We start from the raw sequence: 22,766 nt of genomic DNA, 5'->3' as shown, positions 1-22,766 counted from the left end.
GAGTACGATTTCTAGGTTTACATTAGTAAGATTAAAAAGGTTCAGTGTTCAACAATAACAACAAAAATCACCAAAAAAAAAAAAAAAAAGCAAATAGGAAAGTATAGACCCTGTACAGGAAAAAATATGTCTACAGAAACCATCCTTGAAAAAGACTCGATGGTGCATGAATTAGACAAAGACTTTAACACAACTGTCTTAAAGATGCTCAAAGAACTAAGGAAAATACAGAGAAAATGTGAAAAAAAATTATGAACAAAATAGAAACATCGATAAAGAAAAAAGAAATCACAAAGAAATTCTGGAGTTGAAAACATGAAATTTAAAACTCACTAAAGGGATTCAAAGGTAGAGCTGAGAAGGCAGAACAAAGAATTAGTGAACGTGAAGACAGAATGCTGGAAATTACCAAGGCCAGGAAGGAGGTTGAGAAAGTAAATGGAACCTCACGTACCTGTGGGATACCACTAAACAAGCCAACAGACACACTAATGGAGTCCCATAAGGAGGAAGAGAGGAGGAGGCAAAGAGAATATACAAAGACATAATGAATGAACTTTCCAAATTTGATGAACGATATGAACATAAGTACCCAGGAAACTCAACCAACTCCAAGTAAGATGAATTCAAATAGACTGACACTAGGACATGTCATAATCAAACTTACACAAAGCCAAAGTGAGACTCTTGAAAACACCAAGAGAGAAGTGACTTGTCATATATAAAGATCTTCATTAAGATTATCAACAGATCTCTCCACCAGAAACTTTGAAGGCCAGAGGACAGTGTGTCTGTATATTCAAAGGGCTAGAAGCTGAAGAACTGTCAACTAAGAATCCTAAATCCAACAAGACTCCTTCAAGAGTAAGTGAGAAATAAGACATTCCCAGATAAACAAAAGTTGAGGGCGGTTGTTACCACTAAGTCCTGCCCTGGAAGGAAAAGACAGTTGTTTAGTTGCTAAGCCCACCAGACTCCTCTGTCCACGGGGTTTCTCAGGCAAGAATATTGGAGTAGGTTGCCATTTCTTTCTCTAGGGGATCTTCCTCACTCAGGGACTGAACCTGTGTCTCCTGTATTGGCAGGCAGGTTCTTTACCTGAGCCACCAGGGAAGCCCCCATTCAAGAGAGTCCTGCAGGGGGAATAAAAGAACCCTAGACAGTAATGCAAAGCTGTACAGAGATATAAAGATCTCAGTAGGTACACATACAGGCAGTTATAAAATCTAACTGCATTTAATAATAATAGTTTCTAACTGCATTTTTTTGTTTCCATCGTGATTTAAAAGACTAATATACATATTCTCAAGTTATTAATATATATATTCTTAAGTTATTATTTCTATAACTTTAGTTTCCAACTCTACATGTGTTTTCTACATAATTTAAGAGATTAATGCATTTAAAGGCATTATTAGTTTATGTTCTGAGGCACACAGTTATAAAGATGTCTTTTTATCACATCAAAAACCAAGAAGAGTGGGGATGGAGCTAAAAGGAACAGAGTGTAAGTGTTTGATAACTCAAGCTGGTATAAACGCAAATCAGTATTATGTGTTAGGATGCTAAATGTGAAAATGGCCATAAACACACACAAAAAGAAATGAGAAAGGAACTTAAAAACATTTCACTATTTTAAGAAATCAATTAAATGCGAGAAAAGATAGCAATGTAGGAAATGAGGGATCAAAAAGAGCTATAAGGCATAAAGAAAACAGCAAAATGACAAAAGCACAAGGCTTCCTTATCAGTAACAACTTTAAATGGATAAAGTTCTCTAAAAACAGAGATTGGCAGAATGGATAAGAACACATGATCCAACTATTGGGCTGGCCAAAAGGTTCATTCATTTTTTTCCCCATAAGATGGTTCTAGCAGTGCTTAGCTGTGTTTAACATCACTCAAAACAATTCTGTTAGACTGTATTATGACTGTGTCACATCAGCATTCATTTTTAATAAAACATCAAAATTGGTGAATTTTTGTTAGATATTTTAATATTTAAGATGGAAGAAAAACAACATTTTTGGCATATATGTTTTATTATTTCAAGAAAGGTAAAAATGCAATTGAAAAGCAAAAGATTTGTTCAGTGTATGAAGACCATGCTGTGACCAATTAAATGTGTCAAAAGTGGTGACATCTCATACTGGACATTTCTCACTGAGTGATGCTCCAAGGCCAGGCAGACAGGTTGAAGTTGTTAGCAAGCAGAGATATTAACTGAGACCAATCAACATTATACTCCACAGTAGATAGCTGACATACTCAAAATATCCAAATCAAGAGTTGAAAATCATTCACACCAGCTGGGTTATGTTAATTGCTTTCATGTTTGGGTACCACATTAGTTAAGTGAAAAGAACCTTCTTGACCATACTTGCACATGTGATTCTTAAACGTAATGAAAATGTTTCATTTTTAAAACAAATTGTGACAGGCAATGAAAAGTAGATATTGTACAATAATGTGGAATGGAAGAGGTCATAGGGCTAGTGAAATGAACCATCACCAACTACACCAAGGGCTGTCTTCATCCAAAGAAGGTAATGTTGTGTATACGATGGGATGGGAAGGTAGTCATTTATCATGAGTTCCTTCCAGAAAAACCAAAGAATAAATTACAACAAGTACTGCTCCCACTTAGACTAACTGAAAGTGGCACTCAACAAAAATCAATACAAAATTAGTCAACAGAAAAGTCACAGTCTTCCATCAGGATAAGCAAGACCGCATGTTTCTTTGATGACCAGGCAAAAACTGTTACAGATTGGGAAGTTTCAATTCATTCACTGTATTCACCAGACACTCCACCTTTGGATTTCTATTTATTTCAGTCTTTACAAAATTCTCTTAAAGGAAAAAATTTCAATTCCATGGAAGAATTTAAAATGCACCTTTTAAAAAGATAAAAACTTTTGGGAAGATGTAACTATGAAGTTGCCTGAAAAATGGCAAAAGGTAGTGGAACAAAATGATGACTACATTATTCAATAAAGTTCTTGGTGAGAATGAAAAATGTTCCTTTTATTTTAACTTTAAAACCTAAGGAACTCTGTGGTCAATTCAATATATGCTGTCCGCAGAAGTTCACTTTAAACCCAAAGACACAAACAGGTTGAAAATAAAAGGATAAGAAAAGATATTCCATGCAAACAGTAACCAAAGAAGAGCAGGTGACCCTTTCAATATCAGACAAAATAAATTTAAGCCAAGAAAAGTTATGAGAGACAAAGAAGGAGATGGAATCAATAATAAAAAATCTCCCTATGAAACAAAGCACTGAACCTGATGCCTTTGCTGGTGAATTCCATCAAACATGTAAAGAAATACTATCAATCCTTCTCAAACTTTTTTAGCAAGTTGAAAAGGAGGAAGCACCAGGCCCAGATGAGTTCACTGGTAAATTCTATGGAACATTTAAGAAAGAAATTATACCAATTCTTTGCAGTCTCCTTCCTAGCACAGAAGCAGAGGTAATGCCTCCTGATTCATTCTATGAGGCCTGCATTACCTTAAAGTCAAAGATACTACAAAAAATGAAAACTATAAACCAACATCCCTTATATTTATGCAAAAATTCTTAACAAAATAATAGCAAATCAAATTCAACAGGATATTAAAAGGGTTATACATAATTAAGTGGTAGTTCTTTCTTAAATTCTACATAGGAAAATGAGTCAGTGTAACATAGTACATTAACAAAACGAAGGAAGAAACAGTCACATATCCTCTCAGTTGACGCAGAAGCAGCATTGGACAAAATCTAATACCCTTTCACAACATTCAGTTCAGCATACTAGAAGCAAAGGGAAACTATGTTAACACATAAAAGCCACACGAGAAACCCACAGTGAACACCATACACAAGGATGAAAAACTGAAAGCTTTTCCTCTAAGATCAGGAACAAGGAAAGGATGCCCAATTCCCTTCAACACAGTGCTGGAAATCCTAGCCAGAGCAACTAGACAAGAGAAAGAAATAAAGGGCATCCAAACTGGAAAGGGAGAAGTAAAATGATCTATATTCACAGATGACATGATCCTACATGTAGAAAACCTAAAGATTCCACAAAGAAACTGTTAGAACTAATGCATGAATTCAGTAAAATCACAAGACACAAAGTCAACATATAAAGTCAGTTGCATTTCTATACAAGGACTATCTGAAAAGAAAATTAAAACAATTCCATTTATGACAGCAACAACAACAAAAATAAATAATTTTTTTTTAAAAAAAGGAAGGAAGAAAGGAAAAATTAACCAAGAATTCATCAAGGAGGTGAAAGACTTGTACAACGGAACTACAGATACTGTTAAAAGAAATTAAAGAGGACATAAATAAGTGGAAATATGTCTCATGACTATGGATTTAAAGGCTTAGTATTAAAATTAAAATGTGTGTCAATACCACCCAAAGCATTCTATATATGCAAAGCTGTTCTATCAAAATTCCAAAGACATTTTTTACAGAAATTAAAAAACCCATCCTGAAATTCATATGGTGTTTTAAAGGACCCTGAACAACCAAAATAATCTAACATATCTTAACAAGAACAAAACTGAAGGACTCAGTACTTCTTGATTTCAAAAGTTATGACAAAGCTATAGTAATCAAAACAGTGTCAGATTCACATAAAAAAACATACGAACTAGTGCAGAAAGCCTAGAAATAGACATGTGCAGTCTGTTAAATGATTTTTGACAATGGCGCTAAGATCATTCAGTGGAAAAGGACAGTCTTTTCACAAATGATGCTGGGAATATAGGATATTAACATGCAGAAGAATGAAGTTGAACCCTTACCTAAAACCACGTACAAAAATTAACCCCCAATAGATCAAAGACATAAAACTGTAACACTCTGAGAAGAAAACATGGTAAAAGCTTCACGATGCTGAATTTGGCAATGATTGCTTATATATCACACCAAAGATATCAGACAGATAAAAGACAAATTGGACTTCATGACATTTTTAGAATTTGTGCATCAAAAGACACTGTACACAGAGTAAAAATGCAACACACAAAATGGGAAAAAATATTTACAGATCATACACCTGATAACACATGGGATCTTCATTATTTAACCAATACTTTAGCCACCTGTTGTGAAGAGCTGACTAACTGGAAAGACCCTGATGCTAGGAAAGATTGAAGGCTAAAGGAGAAGAAGGTGGCAGAGGATGAAAGAGTTAGATAGCATCACTGACTCAATGGACAAGAACTTGAGTAAACTCCAGGAGATAGTGGAGGACAGGGAAGCGGGGTGTGCTACAGTCCATGAGGCTGCAAACAGTCCGACAGAACTTAGCAACTGAACAACAATAATACCTGAAAAGCGATTAATATACCCAGAAATATATAAAGAACTCCTAAAACTCAATTAAAAAAAACCATACAACCTGATTCAAAATTTGCCATGATCAGACATCTCTCTAAAGAACATATATAAATGGCCAATGAGCACATGAAAAGATATTTAATAACACTAATCATTTGAGATAGGCAAACCAAAACTATAATTAGATACCACCTCCCAACCATTAGGATGACTACTATCAAAAAAACAAAAAAAATAACAAGCAATGGTGAGGATGTGGAGAACTTGGAACCTTCATATACTTTTGATAGAAATGTAAAATGGCACAGCCACTGTGGAAAACACTAGAGTAGTTCTTCAGAAAGTCCGCCATGGAATTATCACATGATTCAGCAACTCTCGTTTTGGGTATACACCTAAAAGAACTGGGACCCAGGGCTCAAGGAGGTATCCGTACACCATGCTCACAGCAGCACTATTCACAAGCTAAAACGTGGAGGCACAACGTCCCTGGTGGCCCAGTGGTTAAGACTCTGCACTCCTGCTGAAGGGGGCTTGGGTTCCATCCCCGGTCAAGGAACGAGACCCCATACACCCCAACTAAAAAGCCTGTATGCCGCAACCAAGGACAGCAATGAAGATGTCATATGCCGCAACGGAGACCCAGAGCAGCCAAATAAAACAATAAAAATTTTGAAAATGTGGAAGCAACTCAAGCATCCATCAACAGATGAACGGATACGTATCAGTTCAGTCCACTGCTCAGTCATGTCCGACCTTTGGCAACCCCAAGGACTGCAGCACACCAGGCTTCCCTGTCCTTCATCATCTCCTGGAACTTGCTCAAACTCCTGTCCATGGAGTGGGTGATGCCATCCAACCATCTCATCCTCTGTCATCCCCTTCTCCTTCTGCCTTCAATCTTTCCCAGCATCAGGGTCTTCTCCAATGAGCCAGCTCTTTGCATCAGGTGGCCAAAGTAGTGGAGATTTAGCATCAGTCTTTTCAATGAATATTCAGGACTGATTTCCTTTAGTATTGACAGGTTTGATCTCCTTGCAGTCCAAGGGACTCTCAAGAGTCTTCTCCAACACCACACTTCAAAAGCATCAATTCTTTGGTGCTCAGCTTTCCTTATGGTCCAACTCTCACATCCATACGTGACTGCTGGAAAAACCACAGCTTTGACTAGACGGACCTTTGTTGACAAAGTAGTGTCTCTGCTTTTTAATATGCTGTCTATGTTGGTCATAACTTCTCTTCCAAGGGGCAAGCGTCTTTTATTTTCATGGCTGTCACCATCTACAGTGATTGAGGAGCCCAAGAAAATAAAGTCTCTCACTGTTTCCACTGTTTCCCCATCTATTTGCCATGAAATGATGGGACTGGCTGCCATGATCTTAGGTTTTTGAATGTTGAGTTTTAAGCCACCTTTTTCACTTTCCTCCTTCACCTTCATCAAGAGGCTCTTAAGTTCCTCTTCGCTTTCTGCCATAAGGTTGGTGGCATCTGCATATCTGAGGTTATTGATATTTCTCCCAGCAATCTTGATTCCAGCTTATGCTTTGTCCAGCCTAGCATTTTGCATGACATACTCTGCATATAAGTTAAATAAACAGGGTGACAGTATATAGCCTTGACATACTCCTTTCCTGATTTGCAAGCAGTCCATTGTTCCATGTCCGGTTCTAACTGTTGCTTCTTGACCTGCATACAGATTTCTCAGGAGGCAGGTAACATGGTCTGGTATTCCCATCTCTTTTAGAATTTTCCAGTTTGTTGTGATCTACACAGTCAAAGGCTTTGGCATAGTCAATAAGGCAGAAGGAGATGTTTTTCTGGAACTCTCTTGCTTTTTCGATGATCCAACGGATGCTGGCAATTTGATCCCTGGTTCCCCTGCCTTTTCTAAATCCAGCTTGAACATCTGGAAATTCATGGTTCATGTACTGTTGAAACATAGCTTGGAGAATTTTGAGCATTACTTTGCTAGCATGTGAGATGAGTTCAATTGTGTGGTAGTCTGAACATTCTTTGGCATTGCCTTTCTTTGGGATTGGAATGAAAACCGACCTTTTCCAGTCCATGGTCACTGCTGAGTTTTCCAAATTTGCTGGCATATTGAGTGCAGCACTTTCATACCATCATCTTTTAGAATTTGAAATAGCTCAACTGGAATTCCATCACCTCCACTAGCTTTGTTTGTAGTGATGCTTCCTAAGGCCCACTTGACTGCATTCCAGGATGTCTGGCTCTAGGTGAGTGATTACACCATCGTGGTTATCTGGGTTGTGAAGATCTTTTTTGTACAGTTCTTCCGTGTATTCTTGCCACTTCTTCTTTATACCTCCGCTTCTGTTAGGTCCACACTGTTTATAGATAAGCATAATGTGGTATATACATACAATGGAGTATTATTCAGCCTTAAAATAGAAGGAAATTCTGATCCCTGCTATGACATAGATGAACCTGGATAACATTATGCTTAGTGAAATAAGCCAAACTCAGAAAGGCAAATACTGTGTGACTACACTTATGTAATACAGAGTATCTCAGAAATCCATAGTGAGACAGACAGAAGAATGCTGGCTGCCAGGACTGGGGGAAAGGGGAAATAGAACTTATGGTTTACGTGACAGTTTCAGTTTTGCAAGAGCAAAAGGGCTGTGGAGATGCATGGTCACATGTTACAAACATACTTAATATCGCTGAGTCATACCACACACAATACACAAAAGGGCAACTGTCGTAATCTATTTCAGTGGCAATTCACTGGGGACATAAGTTTTTTGTTTTTAAGGAAAAAATGGCCTAAAAGGTTCTATACACAAACACTGGAAAACACAAAATTGCGATTTATGGAACAAACCTGGAATTTCCTTGTCAGTGTGTTAGCTTCTAAAAATTTGGCGACCAGCTCATTACATCGCAGAGCTGAGCTTTGAGAATTCAGACAGATGTTTCTGACACAAGGGCACTGAGACAAGTGCTCTAGAGTCAACGGAAGTTCCCTACAGAGTAGCTTTTCTGAAGGGGATGTGATGAACACACAACATCAGATTCAAGTTTTCTCTCTCAAAACCACAGGCCTATAAGTGCACAGTCCTATGTGCTGGGGAATTCAGACTTTCCCAATTTCCCAATACCAATATGGTGCACACGGCTCCTGCACATCCCAGGAGGTTAGGGCTGGATACCCAGCAAGGTTTGCAATGTCCACACGAGCAATAACGACGTCAACTTCCCTCCTGCCCCTGGAAAAGAGACATTAGCTTTCTGGGAGCTTCTGTCCTGGGATCATAAGAGCTGACTCATTGGAAAAGACCCTCATGCTGGGAAAGAATGAAGGCCAAAGGAGAAGGAGCAGCAGAGGATGAGATGGTTAGATAGCATCACTGACTCCATGGACATGAATTTGAGCAAACTGTGGGAGTTAGTGAAGGACAGGGGAGCCTGGAGTGCTGCAGACCATGGGGTCACAAAGAGCTGGACACGACCGAGCGACTGAATAACAACATTGTATAATTACTATACATTATACAGATAGTAACACAACAACAACTGTCCTGAGATCCGAATTTAAAACTGTCGAATCATAGATCATTCTGCTCTTTTTTGCTGGAGAGCAGTGGAAAATACCTAAAGTGCAAACAGCCAACACAAAGCCTTCCCAAGTGAATTGGAGGCTGGCTGTGAAGGTTGTGTAGGGGCAGTGCGGCTGCAGGCAGCTCGTCCTCATGTGAAAAATCTTGGACACAAGGCCTAGATCCCAGTTAGATCCTACCTGCACTGACTGCTCATTCCTCATAAGCTGCTAAGACATGTGTTTAGATCAAACACATAAGAAATTTCCAAATGGATCTGAACAGCTCTACCAAGAGCGATGGACCCAGAGAAGGTGTTTCTGTCTGAAGTCTGCGTGACCTGTGCCGTCATGGCAAAGACACTGAGGGGGTCTCTGCCCAGGAACAGCTCTCGAGTGCTATGCCCCACCCCAACAAATGTCCCCAAGCACCTTCACGACTCCTGACGCTCTGCCGCCATCCTCCGCACGCAGGCGCATCTCCTTTTTCACTAAGAGCAGCTCAGACTCCAGCTGCTGCTGGCAGACTGTGAGTACCGATATCACGCTGTCCTGCTGGCTGGGGCGCACGCGGGTCAGTGTAGGCAGGGCTTTGGCTGGCTGCAGGTCATCCTTAACTAGGCCCTACAATGAGTGGAGAAAACAAGGACGATGCTTATGAGCACACAGCCAAGGGCATCAGAAAGCCAGAAGTGCAGCAAGGCCCCATCGGGCTCCCAGCCAGCTGAGCCTGAGGGAAAAACCACAGCTCACGACCAGAAGCCCATAGAGTAGGAGACGAGGGACGCACGCCCACAGCAGGCCACAAAGTGCTGGAGCTGGGGAACCCCAGGAAGCACGGCCTCCCACAGATGTCCAGCAGCTGCTCAGCTCCCTGCCTGCACTCCCAGCACCTTGTCTGCACCCCACACACACCCCACCCTGCAACGTGCACCCAGCTCTCTGCACACACAGGCTGCACAAGCTGCGGCCTGCAGAGGAAGGAGCCCACCTGTGGGTCGCTGCCACGGCTGTCCCGGGCCTGGGCCAGTTGCCTGCCGTCCATGTCCTGCTGCAGCTCTTCGCTGCGGAAGGCCTCTTCGCTCCCGGGCACCCAGCCCTGGGAGTCACCCTCCCCACGCGCCTGCCGCTCATCCAGCTCCTTCTGGCACTTCAGGAATCGCTGGTTGAGTGCCTGCAGCTGGTGATTGAGGCAGACACACTGCTCTCGGAGTCGCTGTAGCTCAGGGGGCTCCCCAGTGGCCGCCAGGAGCTGCTGCTCCAGGGCATGGCGAAAGCGGGCCACGCCTGCCAGGATGGCCTCCAGCTCAGCGGAGTGGGTGGACTTCTGCTGGCGCAGAGCTTCAATTTCTAAATCTCTCTCTGCAATCTTTGCTTCCCTGGCACGCAGGGCAGCTTCAAACTCACGGATCTGGGAGGCTAGGTCCTCAGGCCCCAGCTCGGCCAACTGCCGTGTGGCCGCCGCCTCTGCAGCCTGCAGGCGCTGCTGGAGGGCCTCGAGGGCCTGGCTGTGCTGGCGCTCCTGCTCAGCCAGCCGCAGGCGCAGGGCCTCCTTGGCCTCCAGGGCAGCATGCAGCTCACCCGCCAGCATTGCGGGGGCCTCGGCTCCCTCAGCCGGGAGGCCCAGCAGCTCACTCTGCAGGCTCATGGCCCCGCCATCCCTGGCCTTGGGAGTCTCAGGTCCCCTGAGTGGGAGCTCCCTCTGCAGCTTCTCGATGACCTCGTGGAGCTGCTCGATCTCCTCAGCATTATCCTTCTGCAGCCGCGCTTGGTTCTCACGCAGAGTCTCAATAATGGATTTCAGCTCTTCAACTTCAGAACTTCTATTACACATAACCTGAAGGAAAAGCACATTTCAGAGGGAATTATATGCATCAACTTCAGAAGTGCCCCATCCCACTTACCATTCTGCCTGAACTCATTCTTATAGAATGGAGAGACTTCACAGCTTAAAATTAGCTGTGGAAGTAACTAACAATGTCACCAAATGACATTAACACCTGAAAAACACCAGAACACCCAGAGACTTCAAGTGGGTCAAAATAGTCAGAAATTCGTATCTGTAGCTGCTGGAACACTTCATCAAGGCCACATTCCATCACTGAGGCAGGCCCTGAGCCTGGCTGTGGTGATCCAAGGGAAGCCCTAACGTGGCCACAGCTCAGCTGATGATACTACACACGAATATCTTCACCACCTTCTAATTCACCATGTTAATGTCTGTCCCTCAGTCGAGTCCAACTCTTTGCAACTCCATAGACTGTAGCCTCTGTCCTCTGTCTGTGGAATTCTCCAGGCAATAATATTGAAGTGTTCATCACCTTCTAAATGTCCATCTTCTTAACATTTAAGCAACTATGGTTTGGTTTTCCTAAAGGGCATTTAGATCTTAGGTATCATTCTAACACTAGAACAAGAATAAAAGCGAGAAGACCTGATGAGGGAGGTCTGCAGTAATGAAGAATGTGAATGAGCCAGAGCTCACAGCACGCTTTCCACAGAATGCACAGCAAGGATCTGGGAATTCAACACACCAGGCATCAAATGATGTTTCTACTTGTGCTATTTAATCTAATTCTCAACAGTGTTAAGACAGGAAATGTTATTGTCCCTATTTTAAAGATGTGACAGCTGAAATTTAGATATGAAATATTTTGCCAAGACCACAAAGACAATAAATGGAAAATCAGGATTGAAATCTATGTCAATATGACCCCAAATTCCGTTCTCTTAAGATTACATCAATAGGGACTTTCCTGGTGGTTCAGTGGTTAAGACTCCACACTCCCAATGCAGGCGGCCTGCGTTTGATCCTTGGTCAGGGAACTAGAGCCTGCAGGCCACAACTGAGAGACCATACGCTGCAACTGAGATCTGGTGAAACCAAATATATTTTTTTTAGAAAGATTACATCAATAGTAGCAACTGAAATACAAAAGAGTTCTAACCAATCTGTGTTCTAGTTCATGATACTCAATCAATTTGTTATAGGAACATACTTCCTAAACACTGAGAGTTTCACACAATTCTTGGTTTCATTAGTATTGATTAACAACTACTTTAAACACAAATCCAAGCCTGGCCCATAGTAAAAACAAAAGTAAGAAAACTGATTTTTGGTTTTGGTTTGGATGACATAAGTACTATGCACCAGGTTCACGTTTATCATACCGGAATGCTACAGTGTGTAGCTGAAAAAAGAAAATTTCTCAGTGTGAGGCAAGACCCTCTGCCTAGCCCCACGAGGTGCACTGCAGACACCCTCGTCTCTCCTGTAGATGGCTGGAGTCACAGGAGAGTAACTCTGTCTGTACACACTTGCACATTCAGCATGCTGAGATGAAGAGGTGGGCATGACAAAAGAGCCAAGTCACAATACAAGCAACACACTCAAAGTATCAAAGCCGGCACATGAAAGCGGCTTTAAAAGTAAAACACAAAAGTCTAAAATAAGTCCCCTGAAATACAGTGCTATCACAATATTGCTTCTGTTGATGTTTTGGTGTTTAGGTCACAAGGCATGTGGGATCTTAGCCCTTCAATCAGGGAGTGAACCCACACCCTCTGCATTGGAAGGCAAAGTCTTAAGTACTGGATGGCTAGGGAAATCCTGTCAACATTTTATAAGCCCAACAAAACCTTTATATCAATACCTGATTAAAATATGATGCACACACACACACACACACACACACACACACACCCCTACAGTGATATCCTTTATAAACACAAATGTGAAATCCACTAACAAAGGATCAGCAAATCAAATCCAACAATATATTAAAAGAGGAGTTCATCACCACCACACAGGGTTTAACCTAGAAATGTAGGTTGGTTTAACCTTCAAAAATCACTCAGTATAATTAACCCTATTATGAGAGTAAAAGAAATATAACTATCTCAAAAGATTTAGAGGAAGCAACGTAGAAACAAAAGGGAACTTCCTCAATCAGATGAAAGATATCTATGAAAAGCTTACAGCTAACATTATATATACTGATCAAACAATAAACACTTTCCTCCAAGATCAGAAACAAGGCAAGAATGACTGCTCTCACCTGTTTTATTAAACGCTACACTGGAAGTGGCAGACATTGTAATAAGGAAGGAAAAGAAATAAAAGACAAAGACTGGAAAGAAATAAAGCTGTACTTGCTGATGGTGTGCTTATCTACATAAAAGCCTTAGAAATCTATAAAAACACTACTAGTATACGTGAGTTTAGCAAAGTAACGAGATACAAGGTTAATATACAATAAATATATACATATATATATGATGTGTTGGTTCATGGCAAACAACTGGATAATAAAATTAAGCCCATTTCCAATACTGCAACAAAGCTAAACTACTTAAGAATACATTTACTAAAAAATGTTCAAATCTTCTTTCTTTAAAACTACACAGAGTAAGGGGAAAAGTAAACGATAACATTAAAGATGCAATACTAACCCAAGTATTAAAATAAATCATGAAGGAAGGGATAATGCATGTTGAGAGTAAGATGTTAGGATGTCAAACAGCTGCTGGAAAAGAAAGCACAGGAAATAAAGAGCAATAATCACGTCAAAAGAGGTCTTAATAGTGGTGGGAACGTAAGTGTGTAGTTTCCAAAAAAACCCTAAAGATACCATGATTTTAAATAATGAAAGTCTTCACTGACACAAAGTAAGGATAGAAAATGTAACAAAATGTGGTCTTTCAAAGAATTAGAAATCTAATCTACAAGTGGAATTTTGGGTTATTATATCAAAGTAAAGATACTGCTGACACAAAAACTGAGAAATATAATCACAGAAAACAAATGATGTACAGATTTATATATAAGATCAAACCAGTCCACCCTAAAGGAAAGCAACCCTGAATATTCACTGGAAGGACTGATGCTTAAGTTGAAGCTCCCGATACTTTGACCACGTGATGGGAAGAGTTGATTCATCAGAAAAGACCCTGATGCTGGGAAAGATTGAGGGTAGGAGGAGAAGGGGGTAACAGAGGATGAGATGGTTGGATGGCATCACCGACTCAATAAACATGAGTTTGAGCAAATTCTGGGAGACAGTGAAGGACAGGAAAATCTGGCGTGCTGCAGTCCATGGGGTTGCAAAGAATCAGACACGACTTAGTGACTAAACAACAAGAAAGAAATAAACAAAAATCCCCAAAGAAAATATCTGTGATTGTCTAGTCTTAATGGGACTAAAATATTTTCCTTATCACATAAACTTTTTAGTATTTATGATATTAGTATGTAAGATTATACTCACATGACCAATTCTAGCACTAAGGACAAGTAACTGATAAAATCACCTTTAAAAATTTAGTCACTGGTTTTAAAGGTATTCCTCGAAGTAACACAAAAGGGGATTAAAAAATTTTGCCGAACAGATAAGGTACCAACACAGATCCCAATAGCCTGTCACTGCAATGTTGTGGTCATTAAGAACTACAAACAGAACTCCTTTATACTCTATAGCCCTTTACACCCTTCTCCAACATTATATCTTCACACCTTCCTCCGACATGAATAATTAAAAAAAAATACTATATCCTTTGTGTAAGGACACAGAGTCTTCTCTTGATCCCTAGACACCTCACAAGCTACCGAGAACGTAATGCCCACATGCAGCGTCAGGCAAGGCCCACCTCACTGAGAACACCACTTCCTGTCCTGGCCAGCTCTGCTTCCGCCGACTCATGCACACGCATCATCTCGCTTTCTTCGTTTTGCAGACATGTCTGTGAAAATAACAGTTACAGTGGTAATGATGCCAAGAAAGTGTTACCATGGAAAAGGGTCCCCAGATCTTGAAGACAGGAAATATCCTGATTACATAAACCTGCAGTTTTAAATAGTATTATTAACACTCAGGGCTTCCCCAGTGGCTCAGGAGGTAAAGAATCCACCTACAATGCAGGAGACATGGGTTCGATACCTGGTCAGGAAGATCCCCTGGAGGAGGAAATGGCAACCCACTCTAGTGTTCTAGCCTGAAAAATCCCATGGACACAGGAGCCTGGCAGGTTATAGTCCATGGGGTTGCAAAGAGTTGAATACAACTGAGCTACTAAGTATGCATGCTAAAACAATAACACTCAATTTGAAAATGTTCTCCTACTTAAGTGCTTTCTGTCTAAACTGACTTATTAGTTTAGCTTTCAAAAACCAAAACTTTACTGCATTTTTCCAGGTAACTCATTTCAAAGCAATCACCAAAGAATAAGCCAAGTATGCTCTCATCTGCCATCATCTATTCATTAAGGAAGAATTCCCACCCAAAGGAGAGCCAGTGTCGAGGACTGACCTAAAACTCCACTTCCACTAAAGATTACAGTTGCAACCTTCAAGAGGAACAGGCATAAATGACAAGACCCTTCAGCTTCCTTCCATGAAGTGAGTTCACCCTTATCCAGGCTGCAACCACAGGCAATGCAAGAGTCTAAACTCCACCCATTTCAGGGCCATCTATGAAGGTGATGTTCTCTTTACAACTCTGGTTGTCATCCACATGATACAGAGGTGGTTTTGGTTGTTTGCTTCAAGAGCACAATTACATTAAGAGAGAAGACATGACAGATTTTTTGCACTGCTGGAAGGAAGCAACTTTGTCCTGAAAACATCTCTGCCAGAAAGTAGCCCAAAGTAGGGACAGGGTCCTAAGTCATGACATTTTCTCCTCACAGTTTCTGCAACCAGGGAGGTGGCTCTCCTTCAATTTTACTCCAACAAGAATCCTTCACAAGACTGGACTTCGAAGGTGCAAACAAAAAGCAGAGTCTGGTGGGGAGGGGAAGCAGATGACCTTCACTGATCAAGTTGACTCCGATTCCCACTGAGGTGTCCCGAAAGCTTCTCCCCACCTCCACACACACATTAGAGCTGCTGGGGCCACCCTGCGAGCAGAGCCCTGGCAGCACCAAGTTCCTCTGGCTTCAGTAAGGAGGTGCCGTGTGTCCGGGGGGGGGCCAGGGACCTGACCCCCCACAACTGCCAGTCCCTTCGGGGCCACAGCAATTCCACTACCAACCGGATGGAGGCAGGGGGTCTTCCTCACTTACTTTCAGACAGGCGTTCCCCTCCTGAAGCTCTTTGATGCTGGCAGTGGTGCTATTGTCCTGCAGGCCCAATTTCCAGTTCAGATGCAGTATTTCTTCATTCTTATTTACTAAGTCATCTTTAAGATTTTCTAATTGTTCTTTTAAGTTCAAAACCTTGCATTAAAGGAGGTAAGCATTAAAAGTTAGGTAATATTCTAATTGACCTTAATAATTATTAAAATCACTTCAAAGATTTAAAGCACATGCCAGAAAAACTTAATAGTATCCTATAATCCACACAAATGTTAAAACTACGAAGCAAATCCAGTAGGGACAAGCCCACAAACTGTGTCGCATGGCCATCCTGCACACAAGCAGGAAGGCCCTGGCAGACACAAACAGCAAGGGGACGCCCTGCGTGGCCCCCGCACACCTCAGCCTCCTGTTGCCTGAGAGCCTCCTGCATCGCCTCCAGCTGGGCTTCGGCATGGTCGAGACAACCGCCCTCGGGAGGCACCGGGCACTTGCCCTCGTCCCGTCTGGACTGTAGCGCGGACACCTGAAGCAGGTTTTTCATCTGCTGCTCCTGTAATGCCTCTTTGTCCTATTTAAGAAAAAATGGTTCATTTTAGGCAAGTGCTTCAGGAAATCAGGGGCCTCAAACTGCTGTTTGCTGTTGCAGTGCAGACCATACTCAGCTCTCCTGAAGCACACCTATGCACACCTGCATGTGCAGTCACAACACACAGACCCAGCCACGCTCCAGAGCCACACCCTGGTGGAGGGCACAGCCCAATAGGGAGCCACTGCACACCCAAGATTCCCCTGTAAGGAAGTTATCCCAGTAACTATTCAACCTGGCACAAAAAGAATCTCTAAACTGTTAGCAATTTTTTTAAAAAAATCAGAAACAACTTGCCAAAGAACAGGACAATGGCTGACAATACCTCTGTACAATGAAGGTGAACAGCCCATTAATAAGTTTTCCAGGAACATTTAACACAGATAAAATATTAAGTGGGGAAGAAACATGCATTCAAAGTTGTACATGTGGTTCAACTCTATAGAAGAAATAAAGGCGTTTTCTACACCCATGGTCCCTAAGCTCGGCAGCTGGAGTCAGGGGTAGAACTGCCGCGAGCAGGCTGGCGACTGGGGCTGAGGGGCCTGAGCCAGGGGTCCCGTCTACACAGCCTGTCCTCAGGAGGGGTCTGCGCTTCTTCTAATGGTTCCCAGTGGTGTTTTCAAAAACCAACTCCTCCTGGAGGCAGTGTTTTCTCAGAGCCAAAACAATGATTCCAAAATAAAATTTCTCACTGAGTCTGAGACTTTCCAGTTAGTAACTGTGAAACTTCCAATGACACAAAATACAAAACTTGATTCCATGAACCAAATGCACAGAGGAGGTCAATGCTGACCCAGGAGGCCCTCCTACCCCCTCCACTCACCCCCAATCAAGAGATCTGTTCACATTCATCCTACACCCTCAGACACAAGAACTGGTACATCATTGACACAAAATTCCAAACTACAACGTGAAGAACTGTCATTGGAGGTATTTTCACTGGGGAACTGACAAATTCGTAACTCAAAAACTAAAATAATTATAACTAGGCTCTATGTGTGTAATAAAGCAGGATTTCTAAACCTGAAATCTTGAACCGCATGTAACTAATTACTAAGGATAAACTCAGAGTACCTGAGAGACAAAGGAGTGCTAATAAAAATTGGTACAAAACGCTACCACTCTAAATGCGACACTGTGACTGACAGTAAGCACAGAGCTCCTGACACCTGGGGCCTCCTGAGCCATGAGAGCAAAGGCAGTACCCTGACATTTGTAACCAGCCCCTCCAGCCACACCTGAGTCTGTCACTGAGGTGACTTTGGGGAAGCCTCCGGGTCACTGATGGCTGAGGACTGGCTGCCAGGGCAGTCGACCACGTGACTGAAGGTCAGCGCTGTCAGTGTCATCCTGACCTCCGGGAGGGGAGATGGGCTGAAGGTGGACCCCATCCCCATAGGCTGCACCATGAAGCCTCCACCAAGTACTGCCCTCCCCACACCTGCCCTCTGCAGCGCCTCCACCTGGAGGGTCCCGACCTGCATCTTTTTACAGTAACCTGGAGGGTCAGTAAATAAAGTGTTAGAGTTTCGTGAGCTGCTCTAGCAGATCCGCTGAACCCCAAGCGGGGGTCCCGGGACCCTCGGATTTATACAGGCTGACCCTGAGGTGGACGTCTGGGGGCGGGGGCACTGCCATGGGGCTGAGCCCTGAGCTATGAGGTCTGGCGCCACCTCCAGGCGGACGGTGTCAGAGCTGAGCTGCATGGCAGGACACCCAGCTGCGGTCACTGGGGCCGAGAGGCCCCACACGCTTGGCGCCTGTGTCCACAGCACAGGGAACATACAGCAGAGGGTCAAGGCGGGGCAGAGGAAGCCCCAGTCCAGCAGCTCAGGGCCCACAGGCACCTCCACCAGTGGCAGCCCTCGCGTGCTCACCTGCTGCAGGGCCCGCATGGCTCGCCGCTGTGTCTCCAGCTCTTCTTGGAGCTGCAGCAGTTTTCTCGTGGTGCTGGCATTCGTTTCCTCCAGACGCTTGATCTCCTCTCCCTGGATCAGTACTTGTCTGTCTACCAATTCTTTCTTTAGAATCAATTCGTTAAGTCCATCTGATTTTTCTCTCAATTTTTCTTCTAACAATTCAACCTAAAACCACAAAAAATACTTCAGAAACAATAGTTTTTAAAAAATGCCCCACCTTCCAAGTTAAAAAGTACAACACAAAGGTGAGAAAACTGACCTGGCTGCACAGTGAAGCGAAAGAACATGACAGAATTCTCCATAAAAAGACACACAAAAATAATAGCACAGAATTTGTTAGTAAAATAAAATGAATTTTGATCCTAAGGAATGGAAAGCCACTGAGCAGCAGGAAAAGAACCAAGAACAGACACAGCACCACCTAGGTCAGTGTTAAGAAGCAGGCTGAGCGCAAAGGTTACACCTATGCTCCAACTTCCCAGGTGGCTCAGCGGTAAAGAATTTGCCTGCTAATGCAGGAGATGTAGGTTCGATCCCTGGATCAGGAAGATCCCCAGGAGGGAATGGCAATCCACTCCAGTATTCTTGCCTGGAGAATCCCATGGACAGAGAAGTCTGGCAGGCTACAGTCCCTGGTGTTGCAAAGAATTGGACACGACTTTACAGCTAAACAACAACAATGCTCTGACTGCACAACAGCATGGAGATGACAAATTAGGGACAGACTGTGGATTAGTGGGCGCGAGGGGTGGGCACTGTCTCCTGTCTGCACCTCAGGTGCGACTTCTGCAGGATGTCATCACAGGGGAACTGGTCTTATTTCTTACAATAGCAGGTGAATCCATAATTATCTCAAAATAAGTTTGATTTTTAAAAAGAACAAACAAGTCAACCACAGCGACCTTGGAGAGGAAGCAGCAGACAGATCTGGACCAAACAGAAAGAAGCAAGCAAAGCAAGCCAGAGACAGGGCCCTGTGCACAAACCCCCCATCTAGTCATGCAGCAGCAGCACCAAGGGTGCGGAGAGATGGGTAGACAGACACAGACAAGCTCAGAGCACCTGTACCTCCTTATCCAGCTGTGCCCGCTGTCGTTTCCACGTACATGGAAGGCAAAAACATCATTAGTGACAAGGCTTACAACCATCGTAGAGAACAGTTCCCCCAGGCAGGGCCAGCAGGGGCGAGTGGGTGGGCTGACTTACATGGCTGTCACGGAGGCCCGGGGACCGCGGTCGGGCTGCCTGGTGGAGCTGCTCCTCCAGCCTCTGGATCTCCTGCTGGAAGTCCTCCCGCTCCCGCTCCCGCTCCACCGCTTGCTCCTGTTGGGAGGGGCGGCCTGTTCACACGTATCCCAGCGTCTCTACCACCCAGTGACACCACCACCCTCTGCCGCAGGAGTGGAGGACAGGGGCAGGGTGAAGGGCCCCTCTTCTCAGGCACTCCGTACAACAGAGCCGTGAGAAGGGGTGCAGCTTCCGGGGGGGACCCAGGGTGGCTTCTGAGACGTGGGCACAGAGAACAAGCAGACACACGGGGCCACTGGAACTGCCCCAGACCAGGGCGACAACCAAGACACACACCAGCTGAGCTCAAGTCCGCCCTGACGTCAGCACAGGCACTGCTTAGCAACCTGGAAGGAAGCTCCCGCCATGAAGATGACCTCTGGTGATGCAAACATTATCGCTCAAGACTTACGTCCATGAACTGGCGCTGGCGGCGCAGGTGCTGGTCCAGGGAGTCAATCTGCTGCCTCAGGGCGGCGAGCTCCTCGGCCTGCTGGGCACACGCCTGCTGATGAGACAGCTGGTCCTCTAGCTCGGCCTCCAGAAACCGCATCTGGGACAGCAGGGCTGCACGGTCCTTATCCGCCTGCCTTCTGGCCTCCGACTGCTCCTGGGTGAGCAACTCCACCTCCCTCCGCAGAGCTGAAGATGCAGAGCAGAGGGCCAGGAGCCGCTCAGGGTGCACATCCAGCAGACACAGGAGATAGCTTGTGTCGCTAGCGCCACAGAGACCAGCATGCACCCGCCTGGCCAGAGCAGGGGGCAGCAAGCTCCCCCCACCCAACCCCGCTACGGGCCGTGACCTGGCAGAGGACAACAGCTGCTTCAGCCGCCTCGACCTGTCAGACCCCAAGCCCACAACCTGCCAAACAAGCCACAGCTCACCCAGAAACCACTGGAAATAAAATGAGAACTTCCATGCACATGAGAAGAGGGGTTGGGGATTACACATTTCAAACAAAATTTGGCTAAAATAAAAAAATTTAAAGCCGGAGGAGAAAATACATCTTTGGTGTCCCCAAATGGCGTTATCAAGTAATTTTCTAGGAATTATGCCTTCACATATACTCTCCAACATGGAAATATAAAATGTGATTTAAGACCTCCACCTGAGGGACTATCAGCCCGGCTGGAAGGTTCCCAGCTGATTCGCTGAACATATGGGTTCCCCACGTGCAGGGAGCCGGCCTGAACGTACAGGCCCCTTACGGCCCTAAGAGAGAACAAAGAGTGGTCTCTCTTTGTCCTGCCACCCCTTCTTGTTAAAGTATAGGCTGGCATTTATCTCCTTCAGGGAAAAAACACCCTGGTGACCTTTTGCCTGTTTTTCTGGTGCTGATAAACTCATCATGCTTGAAACCTGTTTTCCATCTAGATGATCTATTGATGAAGCCTGTTTTCTATCTAATGTTCTATTGATCTTAATCATGTTGGGCGCTAGGGTAATTAATGCTTTACTGATCTTGAGTGTGGGAATTTAAAATATCTGTAGCTCTGCACGTATGCAAACCCTCGATCTATTCTTAGTAACTCGTGTTAGCGTACATATAGGCGTGGTATTCTTCAATAAAGTTGGCGGAGTCAGACGCAAGCAGACTCCGTCTCTCTCAACCCCGTCTTTCTCTTTCTGAGTCTTATTTTTCCTAGGTACTCTGGTAATTGCGTTCTCGACCAGTTCGTCTGCCGGCAGGCTCTGGCACCCACGTACCAGGGTGATACGTCCTGAGGAAAAGGCTGAGCCATCAGCAAAGTTACAGGTGACCTAACGTGGACTGGTGGCAAGGCCACGGGGGCAAGGGAACGGGCAGGTTAATGAGCAGCTTTGCAAACGGGGTCTCCCTGAGATGGACCCCAAGGTGCCGGTACCAGCCGGAAACTGAACCGTTAAATCCCTAAGTCTGCATCTACAGTTCACCAGCATTCAGAAATTAGCTATTTTGGTTTACATAAATCTCAGTCTTTTGTGACAAACTACTGTCCCCACTGACAGCATTCTCAGTAACTCTTCATGCTAACGATGCAGCAATGAAGGCAAATGGGCATGAACGTGCAATTAGAACAACACCATTCACAGCTTGGGAGATGCTGCAATGGTCAGCATTGCCTGGTCAGCCACCCAGACAGGGCCGCCTGTGTCAGGGCCACTTGACCTTCGTCCAAGTAGGGCAGAGGGCAGGCGTCCACATAGCTGTTAGGGCCTTGCCAATGGCCAACTCCAGGGCCACAGGCCTTGCAGGGCCCCCAGCCCAGGATAAGGGATGGAGACAGGGCTCCTATGCTCAGGGACTGCACTGGGGGCCCGGAGACGCCTGACCATTTCTCTGTAAGAACACTTAAGATCTAAGCTCCCTTTTATGTAGCCGTCTGCCACAAAAGCTCTTAAGTAATTTTACTCTTTAGTAAAAAATTGGCAAAACCTGATGCAAACATAGAGCTGATCACACAGAAATCACTCATTTGCTTCCACAAACCTGAATCCTCGGGTGCTACAGAAACAGGAATGCCTATAAATAAAAACATACAGCACCTTCAGAGATGCAAAGAGGAAGGCTGGTGACTTAGGATATGAAACTCAGAAGTAAGGGAAGGGAACTGTGGCAGGAGATGCCATGGCCTCGGACAAACCTCTGAAACATGCGTGCTTCAAGACACCACTGCTCTGGTCAGAATGTCGTCTTGGGCCCCAGAATTCATGGGCTGGTGTTTAGGGTGATGAGGTCCTGAGGGTGAAGCCTCATGAGGCGTGAGAGCCTTTATTATGAAAGGGGACTCACAGAGCTCCTGCCCCACTTGCCCGTGGACCCAGAGAGAAAGCGTGTCACCAGAAGGTGACCGTCCCAGTGCTCTAGGACTGTGTGTGTGTGTATGGGGGGGCGGGGGGTGTAACATCTGCAGCGCCCGGGCTCTGGATGGACTAAGGCCACTGCCAGACTCCATGTGGCAGCAGGTCCAGTTCCCAGGGGCTTTGGCACTGACTTTTAAAGACAACAA

At 44.3% G+C, this 22,766-nt stretch overlaps 1 protein-coding gene across 3 annotated transcripts in view; it reads right to left on the bottom strand.

Annotated features, from left to right (window-relative positions):
• Positions 1–22,766, bottom strand: part of PCNT (pericentrin) — a 106,550-nt gene that overhangs the window by 32,940 nt on the left and 50,844 nt on the right. For 2 of the 3 annotated variants that reach the window (XM_065942145.1, XM_065942146.1), the window contains exons 22-31: positions 22,247–22,279; positions 20,188–20,417; positions 19,695–19,811; positions 19,557–19,577; positions 18,447–18,653; positions 16,378–16,548; positions 15,966–16,118; positions 14,553–14,645; positions 9,898–10,743; positions 9,339–9,530 (exon numbers count right to left, since the gene is read on the bottom strand). In XM_065942145.1, coding sequence (XP_065798217.1) covers positions 9,339–9,530; positions 9,898–10,743; positions 14,553–14,645; positions 15,966–16,118; positions 16,378–16,548; positions 18,447–18,653; positions 19,557–19,577; positions 19,695–19,811; positions 20,188–20,417; positions 22,247–22,279 — 2,063 coding nt within the window. The remainder of the gene's footprint in view (positions 1–9,338; positions 9,531–9,897; positions 10,744–14,552; positions 14,646–15,965; positions 16,119–16,377; positions 16,549–18,446; positions 18,654–19,556; positions 19,578–19,694; positions 19,812–20,187; positions 20,418–22,246; positions 22,280–22,766) is intronic. The other variant, XM_065942144.1, reaches the window with a different exon arrangement.

The sequence above is a fragment of the Muntiacus reevesi genome, chromosome 8 (assembly GCF_963930625.1).
Source record: "Muntiacus reevesi chromosome 8, mMunRee1.1, whole genome shotgun sequence".
Lineage (NCBI taxonomy): Eukaryota > Metazoa > Chordata > Mammalia > Artiodactyla > Cervidae > Muntiacus > Muntiacus reevesi.
The sequence above is the reverse complement of the archived record's forward strand: the minus strand, read 5'-3'. Positions and strand labels throughout refer to the sequence as shown.